This window comes from Oncorhynchus mykiss, chromosome 5 (genome assembly GCF_057628025.1).
Source record: "Oncorhynchus mykiss isolate SJ-2025 chromosome 5, ASM5762802v1, whole genome shotgun sequence".
In the NCBI taxonomy this organism is placed as follows: Eukaryota; Metazoa; Chordata; class Actinopteri; order Salmoniformes; family Salmonidae; genus Oncorhynchus; species Oncorhynchus mykiss.
Window position 1 is genome coordinate 30,225,110 of NC_143026.1, and position 21,230 is coordinate 30,246,339.

At 42.3% G+C, this 21,230-nt stretch overlaps 2 protein-coding genes across 3 annotated transcripts; both read left to right on the forward strand.

The window, feature by feature from the left end:
* The first annotated feature begins 8,851 nt into the window (after positions 1-8,851).
* On the forward strand, positions 8,852-20,285 carry LOC149983238 (uncharacterized). Of its 2 annotated transcripts, none has more exons than XM_090234412.1 (3): positions 8,852-9,234; positions 17,939-18,079; positions 19,604-20,285. In XM_090234412.1, exons 1-3 carry the CDS (start codon positions 9,165-9,167, stop codon positions 19,789-19,791), a joined length of 399 nt encoding a protein of 132 aa, XP_090090538.1. In that variant the 5' UTR covers positions 8,852-9,164; the 3' UTR covers positions 19,792-20,285. The 2 variants fall into 2 exon arrangements, with proteins under 2 accessions (XP_090090538.1, XP_090090539.1); XM_090234413.1 differs by having other exon boundaries at positions 8,965-9,234; positions 19,607-20,285.
* On the forward strand, positions 9,276-17,196 carry LOC149983239 (uncharacterized). Its single transcript, XM_090234411.1, has 2 exons — positions 9,276-12,383; positions 12,616-17,196. Exon 2 carries the CDS (start codon positions 12,658-12,660, stop codon positions 13,399-13,401), a length of 744 nt encoding a protein of 247 aa, XP_090090537.1. The 5' UTR covers positions 9,276-12,383; positions 12,616-12,657; the 3' UTR covers positions 13,402-17,196.
* Positions 20,286-21,230: the final 945 nt, after the last annotated feature.

A 21,230-nucleotide genomic window follows, 5' to 3' on the forward strand; every position in this document is an offset into this window, starting at 1 on the left:
TATACTTAATTAAGTATCAAAAGTAAATGGAATTGCAAAAATGTACTTAAATATCAAAAGTAAAAGTATTAACATATTCAAATTCCTTATATTAAGTCAACCAGACAGCACAATTGATTTGTATTTTTTATTGACAGATAGCCAGGGGTACACTCCAAAACTCAGACATCATTTACAAATGAAGCATTTATGTTCAGTGAGTCCATCAGATCAGAGGCAATTGGGATGTCCAGGGATGTTCTCTTGATAATTGTGTGAATTGGACAATTTTCCTGTCAAAATGGGTACTTTTGGGTGTCAGGGAAAATGTATGGAGTAAAAAGTACATTATTTTCTTTAGGAATGTAGTGAAGTAAAAGGAAAAGTTGTCAAAAATATAAATAGTAAAGTAAATGACAGATACACCCCAAAACAACTTAAGTAGTACTCTAAAGTATTTTTACTTAAGTACTTTTACACCACTGCCTTTAGTTTATGAGACCAGGCTGGTAAATGTGCCTCCAGGATAATATGGTACAATTAACCTCATGTATAGGCCCCTGAACAAATAAATAAAACCAAGGACATGCAAAATCCATCAGATTAACAGCAACGCAAACAATTAATTTTAGTGATTGACAATATACAGGTATTATTAAATGTTGACTAACTAATCAGAGCGAAATTAGATTAAATCTAGTCACGATCACTTTCAGATATTTTATTCGGGTGAATTTAGTGGATTGAATTGATAGCTGCATTGACGTTATTGGCTCAGAGCGAAATTAGATTAAATCTAGTCACGATCACTTTCAGATATTTTATTCGGGTGAATTTAGTGGATTGACTTGATAGCTGCATTGACGTTATTGGCTCAGAGCGAAATTAGATTAAATCTAGTCACGATCACTTTCAGATATTTTATTCGGGTGAATTTAGAGGATTGACTTGATAGCTGCATTGACGTTGTTGGCTGAATAGCAAGCAAAACTTCATGATACATACACATCGTTCACTTTTGAGAAAACTGGTCCAGCCACTTGGTAGCTAGCTATTGTTAGTTCAAACGAAGCAAAATGATGTAGTAATATGAACGTGCAATTGTAAACTATAAAGTATAAACCCTAAATTAATGAATTAATGAGGTCCCAGGCAGAAAGTTATTGGTTGAACGCGAACAAGCATCACAGTCCTTACACCCACGCCCAACTTGACTTTTAGCCGTATAGCACCGCCACCGGGTGAAATGGAGGGAAAAGAGCGTGTCCCTTTCTTGTGAGTAGTCTGGTATCCTAGATAAATGTATCAATGTTTTACTTTTATTTAATAATCAGGGTTTGGAGCAGAACAAAGTGTACATAATGACTATTATATATAGTAAATATTTCATGCATAAATGAAAGTGGGCTAAAGAAAAGAAAATATTCTTACTTTTAAAATTGAACTTTATTTTAAAATGCTTTATAAAACAAAAGGTAAATCAAAGCAAACCCCAAATGCCTGTGAATCCTTGTCTTTTTGTTTAAATGTGTATACCCCTATGTATAAAGTTAGTATTTTTTGTGAGAAAAAATATATACTAAACCATTCAAGCCATTTAAAGTCATGTGCCATGCCATCAGATACTTTGCTGATATACAGTGAATAAAAAATACATAGTGCTTAGATTACACTATTACTGTATATTATGTATGTACAGCAAATTGACTTAAATAGATCTAGTCTAGACCTACCATCTGACATGTGTTTTTATTTGTATTTATTTTACCAGGTAAGTTGACTGAGAATACATTCTCGTTTACAGCAATGACCTGGGGAATAGTTACACTGGAGAGGAGGGGGGGATGAATGAGCCAATTATAAGCAGTTGTGTTGGTCATTGGCACAGTTTATGAAATCAGAGAAGAACCAGCAAACAATAGATTAAATGAATAGACTGGAGAGGGTCTCTCTGGAAAACATGGAATGTGCCAACATGTAATTATTTACTAAAACCTGCAATCTCTCCTATGTCATCTGGAAAGGCCATATGTTTTTTAATGGTCCTTCCAAAAACCCTCTCAGACAGCCTACTGTATTTGATTATAATTTGTTTTCCCTAGCTGGCGTCTAGATGGGACTACACCATCTGTGGATTATAATGTATTCCCAGTAGGCCTACAATATTATCCAATAGTGATCAACATGGTGTGTTACCACATGGGTCATCTTTGTACCAACTCAAATGAACAATAAGCAAAGGCACATTTAGGTCTTTCAATATAATACACAGATTTAATTCCACTATTGCCTTTCAGTCTGTAATATGATCAAGATTAACACAACCAACAACTGTATTTCCAGGGCTGCTCTTTGACCTAGGATCTGTCCTTATTCTTATTCTCCAAGGTACAAGCTTATTCTCCAAGGTACAAGATTAGATACAAAATGCAATTACTTTTTCATACCCACATGAGAATATGCAAAAACAAAAATTTCTCAAGGGTTGTCCTGTGGTGCATTTCTTGCTTCAATGACAGCCTCTGAGCAGCAGGTAGGCATTTATTGTCATGAACCTTGTCCTGGAGGCAGCTCTACAGAGTGGTCACTAGCTGGCACAGCCACAAAGTCATAACATTAGATTTGAACCCTAACCTTAACCACACGGCTATCTTTACCTTAAATTAGGACCAAAAAGCTCATTTTTGTTTTCATGAATTTTTATAATATAGACAATTTTGACTTTGCAGCTTCCAATCTAGCGGAAATCTCTCAGTTCTGCCTTCAGGGCAAGATTCATAACAATAAAGGTCATGTCTTTGAGTGGGACCAGTGCTGAAACTGCAGTTATAGACCTTTCTTATTCCTATAATGGTCAACTGAAGCTAGAGGTCAGTGTAGTACTGACTAGGGATCTCTCCAACCTGCTTGAGTCTTGCCTTTGACTTTGTTTTGTTTGATGTCATCAAGGTATTCTACATGCACTAGCTATGGGACTGGCTCCTGGGTAAAGTTTCCACTATTTGCAGATCTAGGATCAGCATCCCCTCTCCAAATCCTAACCTTAAACATTAGTGGGAAAAATGCAAAACTGGCCCAAGATCAGCATTTACTTTTAAGTTCACCCTACACTAGACCAGCTGCTGCTCACAAACAGCTGTGTCAGACATCAAAACCCCATTGAAGCCTAATGGTTATTTGCTCATTAGGGCCAGCACAGGAAGATGTTGCCACTTGCAACCACCAGGTTTTCTGCCTGTTCTCCATCTGGTGGACATGTTTTGTTTGTCTTCACTTGAGCGACTGGAACACAACATCTCAACAAATGTTACAGTAGATACAGTAATCTCGGTTAACCCAGAACTAAAATTTTGCGTAATAGGGTCAGATGCTCGATATGTTTACGTAGTCTGCCCATGAGAGATTATACGTACAGTAATGATATCAATAAAGTGGAATACCAAATGCAAAAAAAGCTGGTTTATTTGAAGCCAGTGTAGTAAATAAGTTAACACCATGGCATCATCCAGGCCCTGATCCCATTCATATTCCATCACAGAGGGTTGGCTGGCGGTTGGAAGTTTCCAGGTACAGTACCTACCCTGATGGAGACACACGGTGTAGAGGGCTAGCTTACTCACTCGCTAACGTGGAGCTATTTCCCCCACCTTTACTGGTGGTTTAGAATATAAGGCCTCGGGAACTGTCAGGGGGCGCAACATTTCTGGGTCTGCCCAAGGGCATTTGGCAGACTGACACCCACAGCATATTAGCTCCAACCTCCTTAACTCACAGTCTCCGTTCACTGTCCGTCAGTCCAGCCCTGGATCGAAAACATGTCACTCAATCCCTGCCTGCATTCCCTACCTTGTTCTTATATTTGTATTATGATGTGCATTCATTATTCATGAGGCAGCTAAAGTTTTCATGCTCCTGTGCGTCATACAGGATGTCTCTGGGCATGCAGCATGGTTGCAGCTCATTGCCACTGTTGTGTAAAGCTTCACCTCTGTTATTCCCACTAGATCCGGAGCATTGATAATAAATACTTACAAATAGGTTGCCTTATCAGTGAGTCAGTCAAACATTTACATTAACATCTGTATTAGTGTACATAAGGAAACGATATACATATGGTGCTGACTGATACTGGAGATAGATTGCAGCATTAGTATGGTAGGGATATGGCTTGTGGTTCAGAAAGCAGTCAGTCAGTGAATTTACATTCAATGAAGGCCATTAGGAAGACAGATGTCAACATGTCTCTGGTTTTATTTCTTTAATGAATATGTACCCAGACAGTGTGTGGTGCAGATGTTGACTGTACTGTAAGATTTGGAGAGTAGATGAACGTTAAATCGATGGTTTAACTAAGGCTAATGCTAACCCTGTAAATGAGAGCTTCGGTTCAACAGAGATCGGCCATTTCTGTGTCAAATGTAATTATTTAAAAGCCAGGCCTTGCGCTCAGCTAACCTTTATAAAAATAGACAGACCATCCAATTAGCATCACGAGCCAAGCTTGCTGGCGAATCAGACGGGCGTGTTTACTGGTAAAGCATCAGACACTGTTATAAGACACTGACGATTCGTCTCAAAATCTCACTCCAGTACCTTCAGTGAAAATCAAGTTTATGAGTGTAATGACAAAGAATGCTCTCTGTTGGATTTGCATCTGTCAAGGATCCCTCCGGAACTATCATTACGCACACCTGGTCCCTATTCCCATTGATTAGTAATTGTATAAATGTGCCCTTTGTTTACCATTGTCCTGTCGATTATTGTTCCAAAGTCCGTTGGTCGTGTGAGTACCTGTGCTATGTTGTTTTGGCTTTCATGCCACGTATATTGTGCAGATGATTACGAGTCTCGTCCTGTGTGATAATCTCAGCCTCCCATGGGCTAACAAGATGCTGCGAGGAAGAGTGAAAATGTGCTTGGGCTTTCCATCCCCCCCAGATTGTGGATATTATGGCTTGCCATGGTGTTGGGTTACAGTATGCTAGTGTAGCATAGCATTGACTACATTATCACCTTCACGGTACATCTAAAATTGATGGAGCCGCAAATACAGAACTGCTTGCATTTCCACATCTGAAGGAAGCTAAGCCTTTTCTGAAATGACCCCTTTGCTGTATAAGGAGAATCTGGATTTGAAGACCTTTCTTAGCAAAAACTGCAGCGGCACATGCATCCGGTCAACTTTCAATTACTTAATATTCCAGCGTTAAAAGGCTGTTTCCCTTCAAGCCACCAGCCGCTCCTCTCACAGCTAGTGTCAGCATTAAGGTGATCATCATGGCACATGTGACACAAGCTCAAAAACTATCCCTAAAGGACATTATTAGAGACAGACCAGAGAGGATGTCTCACATCAGTGAAACCAGCTGAGGATTCACTGTCACCCACAATTAATACCACCCTCAATACTTTCCCCTGTAGCCTACATGCAATTCATACTCTCCGTTTTGATTCAGATGTGTTAGTCCCATTTGTATTTGGTCAAACACTGTTGGATTACTGCTGATTAGCATTGCACTTTTAATACATGAGACTTAATGGCCATTTTCTGTCTCATCCTTTCTGGGATGTGTAAGATGATATATACCCAGAATTAAAGCCTGGCAGCAGAATTAACTTTTTATGTATTATGTTCATCTTCTCACTCCTGTTGTTTCTTTTGGCTGCCTGGCCCTTGCGCTATCTCTCTCGCTCTCTCTCGCTCTCTCTCACTCGCTCCTTTTTTAATTGCAGCTTTCTCTATTCCTTTCACTCCCACTTGGCTTCCCTCTGGGAATTTAAAAGGGGCCATTGTGTGCCATAAGATAAGTCAGGAGCTTCTCAAGAGACTTGTACCGTGGGACTATCGGACCCTTTTCCCACTCGGCTCTCTATAGCCTTATCACTCAAAGACTCAAACAGCTCACCAGAATACAAATTCACAGGGACTGACAGGGAGAAAAGGGACAGGGTGGAAAAGAGTAATTCAATGTGCAAATCTGAATGTCATATTATGATTTTTATAGGAATTGATTTATTGGAGTTTACTACAGTGTTATTTGTGAAAATTATACACATTTATATGCATTGTGTATTCACCACTTTATTTATACAGTGCATTCGGAAAGTATTCAGACCCCTTGACGTTTTCCAAATTACAGCCTTATTCTAAAATTGATCAAATATATTTTTGTTCCTCATCAATCTTGCTAGTTGCTAGTACGTTGTGAATAATAAGTTTCATTCCATAATGACAAAGCAAAGTTTTTTGACCTTTTTGCAAATGTATTAAAAACAGAAACACCTTATTTACATAAGTATTCAGACCCCCCCCCCCCCCCCCCTCAAGTGCATCCTGTTTCCATAGATCATTCTTGCTTGGAGTCCACCTGTGGTAAATTAAATTGATTGGACATGATTTGGAAAGGCACACACCTGTCTATATAAGGTCAGTTGACAGTGCATGTCAGAGCAAAAACCAAGCCATGAAGACAAAGGAATTGTCCGTAGAGCACCGATACAAGATTGTGTCGAGGCACAGATCTGTGGAAGGGTACCAAAACATTTCTGCAGCACTGAAGGTCCCCAAGAACACAGTGGCCTCCATCTTTCTTAAATTGAAGAAGTTTGAAACCACCAAGACTCTTCCTATAGCTGGCCACCCGGCCAAACTGAACAATCGAGGAGGAAGGGCCTTGGTCAGGGAGGTGACCAAGAACCCGATGGTCATTCTGACAGAGCTCCAGAGTTCCTCTGTGGAGATGGGAGAACCTTCCAGAAGAACAACCATCTCTGCAGCACTCCACCAATCAGGCCTTTATGGTAGAGTGGCCAGACGGAAGCCATTCCTCAGTAAAAGGCACATGACAGCCCACTTGGTGTTTGCCAAAAGGCAGGTAAAGACTCTCAGACCATGAGAAACAAGATTCTCTGGTCTGATGAAACCAAGATTGAACTCTTTGACCTGAATGCCAAGCGTCACATCTGGAGGAAACCTTGCACCATCCCTATGGTGAATCATGGTGGTGGCAGCATCATGCTGTGGGGATGTTTTTAAGTGGCAGGGACTGGGAGACGAGGGAAAGATGAACGGAGCAAAGTACAGAGAGATCCTTGATGAAAACCTGCTCCAGTGCGCTCAGGACCTCAAACTGGGTGAAGGTTCACCTTCCAACAGGACAATGACCTTAAGCACACAGCCAAGACAATACAGGCGTGGCTTCGGGACAAGTCTCTGAATGTACTTGAGTGGCTCAGCCAGAGCCTGGACTTGAACCTGATCTAACATCTCTGGAGAGACCTGAAAATAGCAGTGCAGCAACACCCATTAAACCTTACAGAGCTTGAGAGGATCTGCAGACAAGAATGGGAGAAACTACCCAAATACAGGTGTTCCAAGCTTGTAGCGTCATACCCAAGAAGACTCAAGGCTGTAATCACTGCCAAAGGTGCTTCAACAAAGTACTGAGTGAAGGGTCTGAATACTTATGCAGATGTGATAGACATTTTGTTTTTGCAAAAACGTCTAAAAAACAGTTTTTGCTTTGTCGTTATGGAGTAGCGTGTCAATATTGTTGATGAAACCCCCCCCCCCCCCCCCAAAATGTAATCAATTTTAGAATAAGGCTGTAACGTAACAAAATGTGGAAAAAGTAAAGGGGTCTGAATACTTTTCCGAATGCACTGTATCTGAAAAAGGCTCAATTGTTTTGGTAAACACACTGTGGCCTTCCATTTCAGCTGTCACGTATACTCCCTCTCCTGCCTCTAGGTCATCAGGCTGCTGATTATCCCGCACACCTGTCACCATCGTCTCGCGCACCAGAGCCTCATGACACTCACCTGGGCTCGATCACCTCCTTGATTTCCTTCCCTGTATCTGTCACTCCCCTTGGTTCTTTCCTCAGGTGTTATTGATGCTGTTTTCATGTCGGTGCATTGTTTGTGTTTCGTGTTCATTGTTTCTTTTATTTATTAAAACACTCAGTCCCTGAACTTTCTTCCCGACTCTCAGCGCACTCGTTACATCAGCTCTGTAAATAACTGGCAGAGGCCAACATGGGGCTTAATCTACTGACAGAGAAATGGCTCTCAGCTGGGAAGTGTCTCCTGATTTCACAGAGCACACATCTGAGGGAAATATTGATGATGGAGGTTCACAGGTATCCTGATTCCTTCCTAACTCTGCCCCCACTCTGAGATCTCCACATGATTCTGCCTAACAGAGAAGCCTAACAGGGGTGATATATTCAGAGACACTCACACTGACACAACCACAGCAACATACCTGCACACTGACACACATAGGCACTTAAAACACTACAGATCAACTCACACACACACCGACATAGATGGATACACAAAAGGAGCACACACACCAAGATTCTACTACACAGGAGAGAGGAAGGGTTTTCTCCAAATGTTTTGTAAATTAACCGTGGATGTGAAAATCTACGTCTTAGTGTATGTCTCAATATGAGTGACAGCATTGCTGGCAGTCATCTATCAAGACTGACCGTATGTGGCTTTGGGTAGGGCGGGAACAGAGGCTTACTGCAAAGCCTGCCTTATCCCCAGCATTACGGTCTCTAAGAAAGGATTTACTCTTTAATTCTTGATTAGATAGAATTTCTCCACAGAGCAAACTCAGTGATACACAGAGTAGCGATAACCTGACCAGAGAGAAGTATGTTGATAAATAGTCACACCATTAGTCTGACCCTTGCAGGCCGGCACTAACACAATGTTATATCTTAATATTAGAAGTCATGGATTATCAATTTGGAATGAATCATGCTCCACAAGAGGAGGTGAGTCAGGAGAGGAATTAGAGGTGTAGATACAGTGTCCCCCCCCACTGAGCCACACTACCTACAACAACAACAAGCATCTGGCTGTTGCTTCTCGTGCCCTAGACGTGCACAGACAGCTGAAGGAGGCTCATTTATTTAGTTCCTTCACTCATCTATTTCCCTCCCCCCTCTGCCTGTGTGGCTGACTGGGCTCACACTGGCTCCTCTCTCTCAGTGAGTGAGGGTGTGTGTGTGAGAGTGCGTTTGTCTCAGGCTAAGGTGGAGTGTACGCTGTGCAAGCTGTGGAGTGGTTCTCTACTCTTCCTTTCCCAGTAGAATATTGGATGAGAACAGTGGAAGTCTCTTCTTTCTTTCTCCTACCTCTGACTATAGACCGTCACCTGTGCTGCATCCATGACTTTACATGCTTGGCTGGTGTATGGGCTTGGATTTACTATGATATCTTATTTTTTCATCACGCAGGGTGAGTATGGGCATACTGAGTTCAGGTGTGTGTGTGTGCGTTCGTGCGTGCGTGCGTAAAATAATGAATGTACAGTGCTAGCTGTGCCACTAGAGAACCTGGTTCGAGTCTAGGCTCTTTTGCAGCCGGCCACGACTGGGAGACCCATGGTGCGGCGCCCAATTGGCCCAGTGTTGTCCGGGTTAGAGGAGGGTTTGGCCGGCAGGGATGTCCTTGTCCCATCACGCACTAGCGACTCCTGTGGCGGGCCGGGCGCAGTGCACGCTGACACGGTCGCCAGGTGTAAGGTGTCCTCCGACCCATTGGTGCGGCCGGCTTCTGGGTTAAGTGGGAATTGTGTCAAGAAGCAGTACGGCTTGGTTGGGTCGTGTTTCGGAGGATGCACGGCTCTCGACCTTCGCCTCTCCCGAGTCCGTACAGGAGTTGCAGCGATGGGACAACACTGTAACTACCAATTGGATATCATGAAATTGGGGAGAAAAGGGGAGAAGAAAAAAATAATTACATTTTTTTAATGAATGGACACCAAATTGTGTGCAATAATATTGCTTTAATGATGCAAACAATTGTCATGAGGGGGAATATCCATAAACCTTCCAATGGAACTATAACAAAGGGGGTCAAACTACATTTCCTTAAAGAGATAATAAGGATTGACATGACTTGTTTTGACTTTAACCTGCTGAATGTCTTTTTCTTGCTAGGGGCAAAAACATGTCAAATAGGTTCCCTGATGTTCAGCCATAGATGTTTTATTTTCGTATTCCTCTCACTGTCATAATGACTTATGTATCAAAGCTCATTTGATCTGTTTATGGATGAAACTGAGGGTCCAGTAAGCTCTTGGTCAGATTACTGGATAAGTATTTATATCAATAGATACACTGCCCACTCAGCTCGATGATGTGGTCAACATGCTAAGATTATTAAGGCAGATTTTTCTACATTCACACGCAATCTGCAGTATTTCAGGAACATTGTGACACACATCAACTAATCTATCATATTCACGTTTATTCACATCAGCATATATTAAGGACATGCCATATCTGATACCCCTGCAGTAACTGTTTTAACAATATACATTAAGTGGTGTGTTTACACACAAAGAGAATGGATCTGAACAGAAAGAGTATAAGGGTATCAAAGTACTAAAAGATGCAAAGGAAGCTCATTTGATGTGATGATTTCTAGTCAATTGACAGCATGGTTTTGTATACTGTGTAGATAAAACGATATACTGGACATATTTGACAGTAAAAATGTATGTGTGCATTAGTGATGTACCATCAAGCATGACAAGTGTTCTTACTCCATCAGCGTTCTGAACTGGATATGGATCCTCTAAAATATGATCAAAATCACCAATGGATATTCCATTCATAGCAATGAATCTGCAGTTAACGCTGGTGCTGTATATTCTGTCTGTCTTAATGAATGTAATAGATGGCCACAGAGGGGAGCCTTTTCAATGTCTAATGAGTACAAGATAAAACAACCTTAGTTCTGCAAGTCAAATTGGCAGCCAACAGCCATTGAGTACACTACTGCTATTCATCCTCATCCGCATCACATATACCCTGTGGATAGACTGCACAGTGTCATTTATATGAGCTCTTTCTCTGCACCAGTGGTGGATTTAGGTATGGGTGACATGGGCTGCCGCCCAGGGAGGCATCTTGCCAGGGGTGGCACAGGGCACCCGCACAAAAAAAATTGGAATGGTGACATTTGCATCGGTTTTCTATCGCTTATTTGCACGATACATCAATGATATCATGTCACCGTGTGGGACTGTGGGTCAATTAACCTTGTCGGAGTGGGCGCCCTGATTCTAGTTTGTGAGCTAGGCAGGCTACTGCCTGAGAAGGTCTCCCACTCAGAAGTACGAGATGGAGAGGCGGGGCGGGTCTAGGTTGACCTCAGGTCTCCCCACTGGAAGCCAGAGGCAGGGGGAGCGGGTGAATCTAATAGCGCACCCCTAACTTTGTAATAATGCAATTAGTAAAATCAGTCACACTACGAAATGCTACCAAATAAACCACAATTCATTCATAATACTGTGAATATATAGTTTCACAGACATATTGCTGCATTTTTTTCTGGTTTGTGCGAAATCAATAAGAATTATATAAACCAGTCTGCACACCACCAAGGTGAATTGGTTTAGTCTAGACTCTTGGTTGACAGTGTTGGGGGATGGGTAATGTAATGATGCTCGAGTACCAAATCAACACAAAATGGATAAGAAAAGGTCTAAGCCATCAGGTGCCCAGTTTAGGAAAACGAGGACAGAAGAAGAAGAGAAACGCGCAAAAGATAAAGGTATGCAGCTATGTCATCTCTTTATGAGTATAATATTATGCATGTCATGAAATAGGCTAGTATAACACTTATGTTTGTTAGCCTATGTTGCTTGCTATGCTATTACACATAATTGAATATTTTCGCCCTTTCTTTTCAACTAGCTTCCATAACATTGGATATAATTTCACACAGTTTCATCATGATAATGTGTGTAGCCTGCAGCAAAACGATTACAACCTAACTAGCACATTATTGATTTGGTTAACTTTCATTGAGGTGACATCATAACGGTTTTCTGTGATTGTATTGGCTAGGTCCTGAGCTCAATAAGGGGAATGTCCAATGCTGTAGGCTAACTTAAAAGACGTCTATATTATGCTGATATTTTCTATCTTTTGTGATATATTGAGTCTTTTGGAGTGTCTTAGAATTAGAATGAACCTAGAATTAGAACCTAGAATTAGAACCTAGAATTAGAACCAAGAATTAACCAAGGAGGTTGTATGGGTCATTTGGTTCCTATTCTGAAAGTTTGATCAATTGTGCATAATGCCATGTATATTTAATTGTGCAACAAATGTATTTAGGGTGTCAGACTCATATACTGTATTTCAATGCAAATTCAGGGGCACTTCTGAAATATTTTGGAGCACCCTCTGGCACTGGCCAGGATGAGGATCCATCTACCTCCTCAGCCACACAGGCCTCTTCAGAAATTACCTCAGAGCCTCAGGATGAGGAACCATCCACCTCCTCAGCCACACAGGTGTCTTCACAAATGTTGTCTGAGCCTGAGGATGAAGACCCATTTGCTTCCACTTCTCCCCAGCAGGATTCTTCAGGTGTGTTTGTGCGCATGGGCAAGTGTGTGTGTGGGTACACACACATGTGTTTATGTGTGCATCCCTGCATAACATAACAAAATACATAATTTTAATTTTGCAGAGTTTTAGGTTTCCATATTATAGGCAACAATGATGATTTTATTATTACTGGGTATGTATGTGGGATGTTCCACCACTATAAATGCTGTGAATAACATGTGTAAACTAATGCTAATGTGTTCTCCATTAGAAATGCCTTTAGCAGCATCCCCATCAGACCCTGCTGCTGAGGATGAACCACCGTCTACAGACCCTGCTGCCGAGGATGAACCACTGTCTACAGACCCTGCTGCTGAGGATGAACCACCGTCTACAGACCCTGCTGCCGAGGATGAACCACTGTCTACAGACCCTGCTGCTGAGGATGAACCACTGTCTACAGACCCTGCTGCTGAGGATGAACCACTGTCTACAGACCCTGCTGCTGAGGATGAACCACTGTCTACATACCCTGCTGCTGAGGATGAACCACTGTCTACAGACCCTGCTGCTGAGGATGAACCACTGTCTACAGACCCTGCTGCCGAGGATGAACCACTGTCTACAGACCCTGCTGCTGAGGATGAACCACTGTCTACAGACCCTGCTGCTGAGGTTGAACCACTGTCAACAGACACTGCTGCTGAGGATGAACCACTGTCTACAGACCCTGCTGCTGAGGATGAACCACTGTCTACAGACCCTGCTGCTGAGGATGAACCACTGTCTACAGACCCTGCTGCTGAGGATGAACCACTGTCTACAGACCCTACTGCTGAGGATGAACCACTGTCTACAGACCCTGCTGCTGAGGATGAACCACTGTCTACAGACCCTGCTGCTGAGGTTGAACCACTGTCAACAGACCCTGCTGCTGAGGTTGAACCACTGTCAACAGACCAAATTGTATGGGGTTTTCGGAGGCAGAGGAGTCCACGGGCCAACATTTGGCATCCCTGATTCTCAAAAGATTATAGGAGCTAACAATTCCTTTTGAGGACTGCAGAGGACAGTCTTATGATAATGGGGCCAACATAAGAGGCAAAAACAAAGGTGTCCAAGCCAGACTCCTGGAAATGAATCCAAGAGCTCTATTTGTGCCATGTGGGGCTCACACATTGAACCTGGTCGTGGCTGATGCTGCTAAAAGTTCTGTCGATGCCACAGGTTACTTTGGCATCTTACACAAACTGTACACCTTGTTCTCAGCCTCCACACAGCGATGGGCCATCCTGAAAAAACATGTGGACATCACTTGAAGATGTGGACTGAGACAAGGTGGGAGAGTAAAGTTAAGAGTGTCAGGCAGCAGTGGTGAGAGAGGCACTGATTGAGGTGAGGGGTCAAACCAAAGACCCTGTGATAAAGATTGAGGCCCAGTCCTTGTCAGAGGAGGTGGGATCATACCTCTTCAGCATCTGTACGGTGGTGTGGTACGACATCTTGAGCCAGATCCAACATGTGAGCAAGCTGATGCAGTCTCCCAGTATGCATGTGGATGTTGCAGTCAGTCTTCTCAGAAAGACAGAGAGAGGTCTCAGCAACTACAGGGCAACAGGCTTGATGACTGCCCAAACATCAGCCAAGGATATTTGCGAGAGTATGAATGTAGAGGCCGTTCGACAACAAAAAAGGCTGTAGTCCACAAAGCGGCTATTTTCATACGAATCATTTGATGTGCCTTTGAGTGATGCCCTAAAGAAGCTGGAGATTACATTTCCGAATGTCATTGTTGATGCTGCAACTTCAGCCCTTCAGGAAAGATTTTCAATATTGGAAAATGTGGGAGAGAAGCTTGGAGTGCTGTCAACCAAAGTCTCTCAAATGAGGAGCTGACAGAACAATGTGAGGCCCTCAGTATGACACTACACTATAAAGAACACTCAGAGTTGGATGGCAGAGAGCTTGCACAGGAACTGAATATCTTGCCTGACTTGCCATCGAAGACCATGACCCTGCTTGAGCTGCTGATATTAATACATGAAAGGGAGCTCTCAGAAATGTATCCACATTTGTGGACTGCCCTCAGAATGTGTCTTACTCTTCAAGCAGAGAGGAGCTTTTCAAAGCTGAAGCTCATCAAATTATACCTGAGGTCCACCACGTCACAGGAACGCCTTAGTGGCCTTGCTGTCATCAGTATTAATCATGCTGGGAAGATTTCTTATGATGATGTAATTGATGACTTTGCACCGAGTGTGTGTGTGTGTGTGGGGGGGGAGGGGGTGTACAAGCTTGAACCGCCACTGCTCTGCACTAGTGTAATATTACCTGTTCCCTGAAGGCTGGCATGTGTTTTCTTTCCCTCCGAGGCATTACATTGATTTCAGTAGATTTCTAAAGTGATTTTTGTAAGAGCATTTGGCGGGGATTAGTTTGCCTCTGAAAGCTGCATGAGAGCTTTTGGTTGGCTATTTAACAGAGAGGCAGGTCAGCATTACCTTACTGACCCAGCTCTGAGCAGCACTAGATGAGGGGATGTTGATAAAGAGAGGGAATTGCTGTCAGGCAAAGCTGATCTCCCAACTTGTGCACAAGATTTTGTAGGTCAGCTACAGGTGTACGAGGGTCCAGTCCAGTCTCATTACCAATCCCCTTAGGCCTAATGGATATACACCACTAAGCTGCACGATACTTACTTGAAAGTAAGTCAGACCATTTAGGAGTTGAGACTGGGTGATGAACTCATGAACTCAATAGGCTATAGTAATTGGTAAGCATGATCCATGGATGGGTCTTTTGTAAGTTTTTAATCCGTTTGTGATTCTCTGTTTAATTGAACTGTTTCTGTTATGGACCTCAATTGCACAACCTGATAATCATTCATGTAGTTTTGCTTACTTTCATAGCTGACTCATATAATCCAGCCTGGTCTCATAGACTAGACGTAACATAGTAAACGTAAATCCCGGGTACTCAAATTAGTATCATGTGTTTGGTATGGTTACATAAAACAGATGATAACTTAAGGCAAAAACAAAAGTAGGATGGGTGGTCAAAAAATGTGAATGTCTAGCAACCGAAGTTTGCGAGTTTGAATCTCATCACCGGACAACTTTAGCATTTTTTGCAACTTTTCAGCTACTTTGAAACTACTTAGCATGTTACCTAACCCTTCCCGTGAGCCTAATCCTAACGTTAACCCTTTCAGCTTACCCTGCCCTTAACCGTAACTTTAACCCTTTAACCTACCTCCTAAACTTAACCCTAACCCCTAACCTAGCTAACATTAGCCAGCTAGCTAAGGTTAGCCACCTAGCCAACTCGCTAGAATTTGTAACATATCATATGTTTTGCAAATTCATAACATATTGTACGTTTAGCAAATTTGTAACATATAATACGAATTGTAATTCGTAACATATCATATGAAATGAGTGTTGGACATCCATAAAATAATACATACCATACAAAACGTAACATATAGAGTGTCATGAATTTACGTACAGAATAATACAAAATGCTCTGAGATCAGGTTGCATAATCAGAAACACCATATCAAAACAGTTCAGATGTGAACTGGGTGTAGTTTCTGATGGTCATGAGCATAGACATTATATGTAATTCTATGGTCATAGGTGTCTATTTTTACTACTCTGGGACCAGATGGAGACAGGGGTTTACCATGAGATCACAACCTTACAGAATAGACAGGCTCGAGATACAGCATACAGCGTTGTATATCCAAAACAGAAACTTATTAGGAAATTGAAAAAAATTACCTAAAGTCATGAATTGTTCAGAGCATATTAAGGGGAGTTACTGCTTTCAATAGATGTAAAATTATATGAAAATTGGCAAAAATGTATTTGCTAGGTTTTCATCAGACAACGACAGTAAGGGTGAGTCATGGTTGTACAATCTTGTGATGTGTCACTGTCAACTTGAGAAAGAGACATACTCCACTATGGCTGACAGACAAGACCATCCCAGCAAGAGATCAGAGAAATTTAGACATTGACTTTTGAGGAGCTCTTTCTTCCTTCAGAACTGATGACATAACAAAGCGTGAGGTTATTCTACAGGGTAAATGTCTAAATATATGCTAAATCCAAGTTACCACAAGACAGAGTTGATGGCACTCCATAGCCTCATTTGCCCCAGCAGTAAGCTATGGCTTCAGAGAAAGTCAAACGCTAGATGTAGGTGCTTTTATAGTCAAAGCAAATTAATTGTTTTGCAAGTAGGGAATATTGGAAAGCTTGAGAAAACATAATGCATAAAATAATACATGATAGCTTTTTTAAAGATGTCAGTCATGTTGCTCAGAGCTCCCCTGTAGTCCATGTTGCTGCAGTGCTATGGCTGTAACACCCCATAGGGTGCACACTAATAAGATGACATTTCTAGTGCTGCACACTAATAAGATGACATGTCTAGTGCTGCACACTAATAAGTTGACATGTCTAGTGCTGCACACTAATAAGTTGACATATCTAGTGCTGCACACTAATAAGTTGACATATCTAGTGCTGCACACTAATAAGATGACATATCCAGTGCTGCACACTAATAAGATGACATATCTAGTGCTGCACACTAATAAGATGACATATCCAGTGCTGCACACTAATAAGATGACATATCCAGTGCTGCACACTAATAAGATGACATGTCTAGTGCTGCACACTAATAAGTTGACATATCTAGTGCTGCACACTAATAAGTTGACATATCTAGTGCTGCACACTAATAAGATGACATATCCAGTGCTGCACACTAATAAGATGACATATCTAGTGCTGCACACTAATAAGATGACATATCCAGTGCTGCACACTAATAACATGATATATCCAGTGCTGCACACTAATAAGATGACATATCCAGTGCTGCACACTAATAAGATGACATGTCTAGTGCTGCACACTAATAAGTTGACATGTCTAGTGCTGCACACTAATAAGTTGACATATCTAGTGCTGCACACTAATAAGTTGACATGTCTAGTGCTGCACACAAATAAGTTGACATATCTAGTGCTGCACACTAATAAGTTGACATGTCTAGTGCTGCACACTAATAAGTTGACATATCTAGTGCTGCACACTAATAGGTTGACATATCTAGTGCTGCACACTAATAAGATGACATGTCTAGTGCTGCACACTAATAAGATGACATGTCTAGTGCTGCACACTAATAAGTTGACATATCTAGTGCTGCACACTAATAAGATGACATATCCAGTGCTGCACACTAATAAGATGACATGTCTAGTGCTGCACACTAATAAGATGACATGTCTAGTGCTGCACACTAATAAGATGACATGTCTAGTGCTGCACACTAATAAGACGACATATCTAGTGCTGCACACTAATAAGTTGACATATCTAGTGCTGCGCACTAATAGGTTGACATATCTAGTGCTGCACACTAATAAGATGACATATCCCCTCCCTCCTCGCTAGTCCATGGACTGCAGTGCTATGGTAACATCACATACTCGAGGGTGCACATTAACAAGTCGGCATGTCTACCGGTCCACACTAACAAGGTGATATACTGTGTCTCTCCTCTCTCTTCCTTAGTCCATGGACTGCAGTGCTATGGCTGTAACATCGTCCAGGGCCAGAGGTACATGGACATTGGCTGCTCCAACCCAGAGGTCATCACCTGCACCCACTCACACAAGGGCTTCAAACATCGCTTCTGCATCAAGACAGAGAGCAGTGAGTCTGTTTCTAATGTTCCTGAACTGATGACTGTCTCAACCAATGCCTGTCTTCATCTTCATCTTAGCTGGATGCTATAGATTTTCTCATTCACGGTCTTCCTTGTCTGTTAATGAATATGTCGATGTAAGAGTGTTTATTGACCCACATTGTCCAGTATATAGAGAATAAACAGGAGGAAATCCCCTAACCTCTCCTCTGCACTCTTTAGCCACACAATTGTATGTCAAAAGGGCAAGATCTTATCTTGATGTGAAGATTCCATGGCATCTTACTACATAACTAACAACAAGGGCTTTATTCCACCAAATTTGTAATTAACAGTCAATCATTCCTTTAGCTTACGTAAAACCAAAATACTGCCATAAAACTTAATGATTACCACATAAGGAGTTCTGCTGACATCCATGCATGTAAAATCCAGCTGTTCTGCTGTTGACAGCTGAAGGAGCCACTCATGTAAAGGGCTGATGTGGCACTGCTTTCCATTTGCTCAGGGAAATAATGGGGTCAGAGAAGACAAGAATGACAGGGCTGTGCTGAAATGGGAAGCAGGATCCCTTTAAACAGCGTCTTGGGGATAATCTATACCTATTCTTCATATTAATCCCATGGGTTCAGCTCCATACGGCTGTAGAGGCGGCTGCTGTTTCAGAACTGGCTTAGAGTCCCACTCCCCTCGCTTTGTCCCCAGCTGGGGACTGACACGGCTGTTCCCCACCATGTATCCACCGTCCAGCTGTCCCTTTCTTTTTTTCTTTTTTTGTTTGAATTTTACCCCTTTTTCTCCCCATTTTCGTGGTATCCAATTGTTTTTAGTAGCTACTATCTTGTCTCATCGCTACAACTCCCATACGGGCTCGGGAGAGACGAAGGTTGAAAGTCATGCGTCCTCCGATACACAACCAAGCCGCACTGCTTCTTAACACAGCGTGCATCCAACCCGGAAGCCAGCCGCACCAATGTGTCGGAGGAAACACCGTGCACCTGGCAACCTTGGTTACCGCACACTGCGCCCGGCCCGCCACAGGAGTCGCTAGTGCGTGATTAGACAAGGATATCCCTACCGGCCAAACCCTCCCTAACCCGGACGACGGGTTAGTTTTCCGCTTGGATTTAAAGGAGGGCGTTTTTTCTCAAGGGTTGTCTATGTGCCAAGTGTTATGGAGTGTTTGATGGCTTAGCTGGATGTCCTTAGTAGTTGTACAGCAACATCTTGCCGTCAAGCGCCAGGTTTGAACTTTTTTGTTCTGACTTACAGACATGCACATTTTTCAATCTATTGTACTAAACTACCATTACATTCAACAGTTTATCACAAGGAAAAGGGAGCGATCCGATGATGTAATTATGTTCTATGACAGCATCCCTCTCTGCACTCCTTTGGCTCTCAAGGACTTCAAAACACACATGAATACAACACACCATTCATTGTGTCTTCTGCCTCTTTCCTGCTGATCTCACCATCTACTTGTCACTCTTCTTTGACACTGACTTGTCTCTGTCTGCCTGTCATTTCAGCAGCCCTGGGAATTGTCCTGACCAGTGGATGTGCCACATCAAGACACTGCCAGCAACAAGAGCTGCCTGGAGTGCGCATCCACTGCTGCACCTCAGACCTGTGTAACAGCACCCCCAACTGTCAAGCGAACACATTGCATTACATCTACACACTGGCAAGCCTGCTGCTGCTGAGGTTGTGGTTGTGATATGAGGTCACACAGCTTGTACTTGGACAGATGGAACTCTGGATAAACCATCTATGAATGACACTTTACATGGCTAGTTCTCAGTGTCTCTTCTCAGCTCCATGTGTTAAGGGTCTGAGACTGAGAGGAGGGTTGTACAATACTGTACATCAGAGCAGGTTTTGTGAAGATGAATTTTCACTGTTTTTTTTTTTATCCCAATGTGAAAAACAAAGGCAAATAACTAAGCCAAGGTTCTCATAATTGATTATAATGATGATTTTATACAGTTATTAAATCAGTTGAGGAAGTGTCCCAGAGAGTAATGTTCATTTAATAAAACCATCAGTATGGCTAGCAAAGAAAAGGAAAAGCTTGTTTGCTTTTTTATTGTTTTCATTGATTCAAGCTGAGATGCACGTTGCATGTGGCTTTTATTTCAGGTTGTAAGATGGTAAGAAATAATGTCCAGTGAAAGTGAAATGTTGTGGAATACTGTATTAAAGTAATTAAAGTAATAAGATCATGTTCTCTATCCTACAACATACACCTGCATATATTGTTCATTAGTAACCAAATCACATTTTATTTGTCACGAGCCGAATACAACCTTACAGTGAAATGCTTACTTAAAGGCCCTTGACCAACAACGCAGTTAAGAAAATACCTAAAAAAAGTAAGTAAATGTAACAAATAATTAAAGGGCAGTAGTAAAATAACAATAGCGAGGCTTTATACAGGGGGTACCGGTACAGAGTCAATGTGGAGGCTATATACAGAGGGTACTGGTACAGAGTCAATGTGGAGGCTATATACAGAGGGTACTGGTACAGAGTCAATGTGGAGGCTATATACAGAGGGTACCGGTACAGAGTCAATGTGGAGGCTATATACAGAGGGTACTGGTACAGAGTCAATATGGAGGCTATATACAGGGGGTACCGGTACAGAGTCAATATGGAGGCTATATACAGGGGGTACTGGTACAGAGTCAATGTGGAGGCTATATACAGGGGGTACTGGTACAGAGTCAATGTGGAGGCTATATACAGGGGGTACTGGTACAGAGTCAATGTGGAGGCTATATACAGAGGGTACCGGTACAGAGTCAATGTGGAAGTTATATACAGGGGGTACTGGTACAGAGTGAATGTGGAGGCTATATACAGGGGGTACTGGTACAGAGTCAATGTGGAGGCTATATACAGAGGGTACTGGCACAGAGTCAATGTGGAGGTTATATACAGAGGGTACCGGTACAGAGTCAATGTGGAGGTTATATACAGAGGGTACCGGTACAGAGTCAATGTGGAGGCTATATACAGGGGGTACCGGTATAGAGTCAATGTGGAGGCTATATACAGGGGGTACTGGTACAGAGTCAATGTGGAGACTATATACAGGGGGTACTGGTACAGAGTCAATGTGGAGGCTATATACAGGGGGTACTGGTACAGGGT

Coding starts and splice junctions, on each gene's coding strand:
- LOC149983238 (XM_090234412.1), top strand. CDS start 9,165: ATGACTTTACATGCTTGGCTGGTGTATGGGCTTGGATTTACTATGATA. Junction 9,235..17,938: donor TTATTTTTTCATCACGCAGG/GTGAGTATGGGC, acceptor TCTCTTCCTTAG/TCCATGGACTGCAGTGCTAT. Junction 18,080..19,603: donor CTGCATCAAGACAGAGAGCA/GTGAGTCTGTTT, acceptor CTGTCATTTCAG/CAGCCCTGGGAATTGTCCTG.
- LOC149983239 (XM_090234411.1), top strand. CDS start 12,658: ATGAACCACCGTCTACAGACCCTGCTGCCGAGGATGAACCACTGTCTA.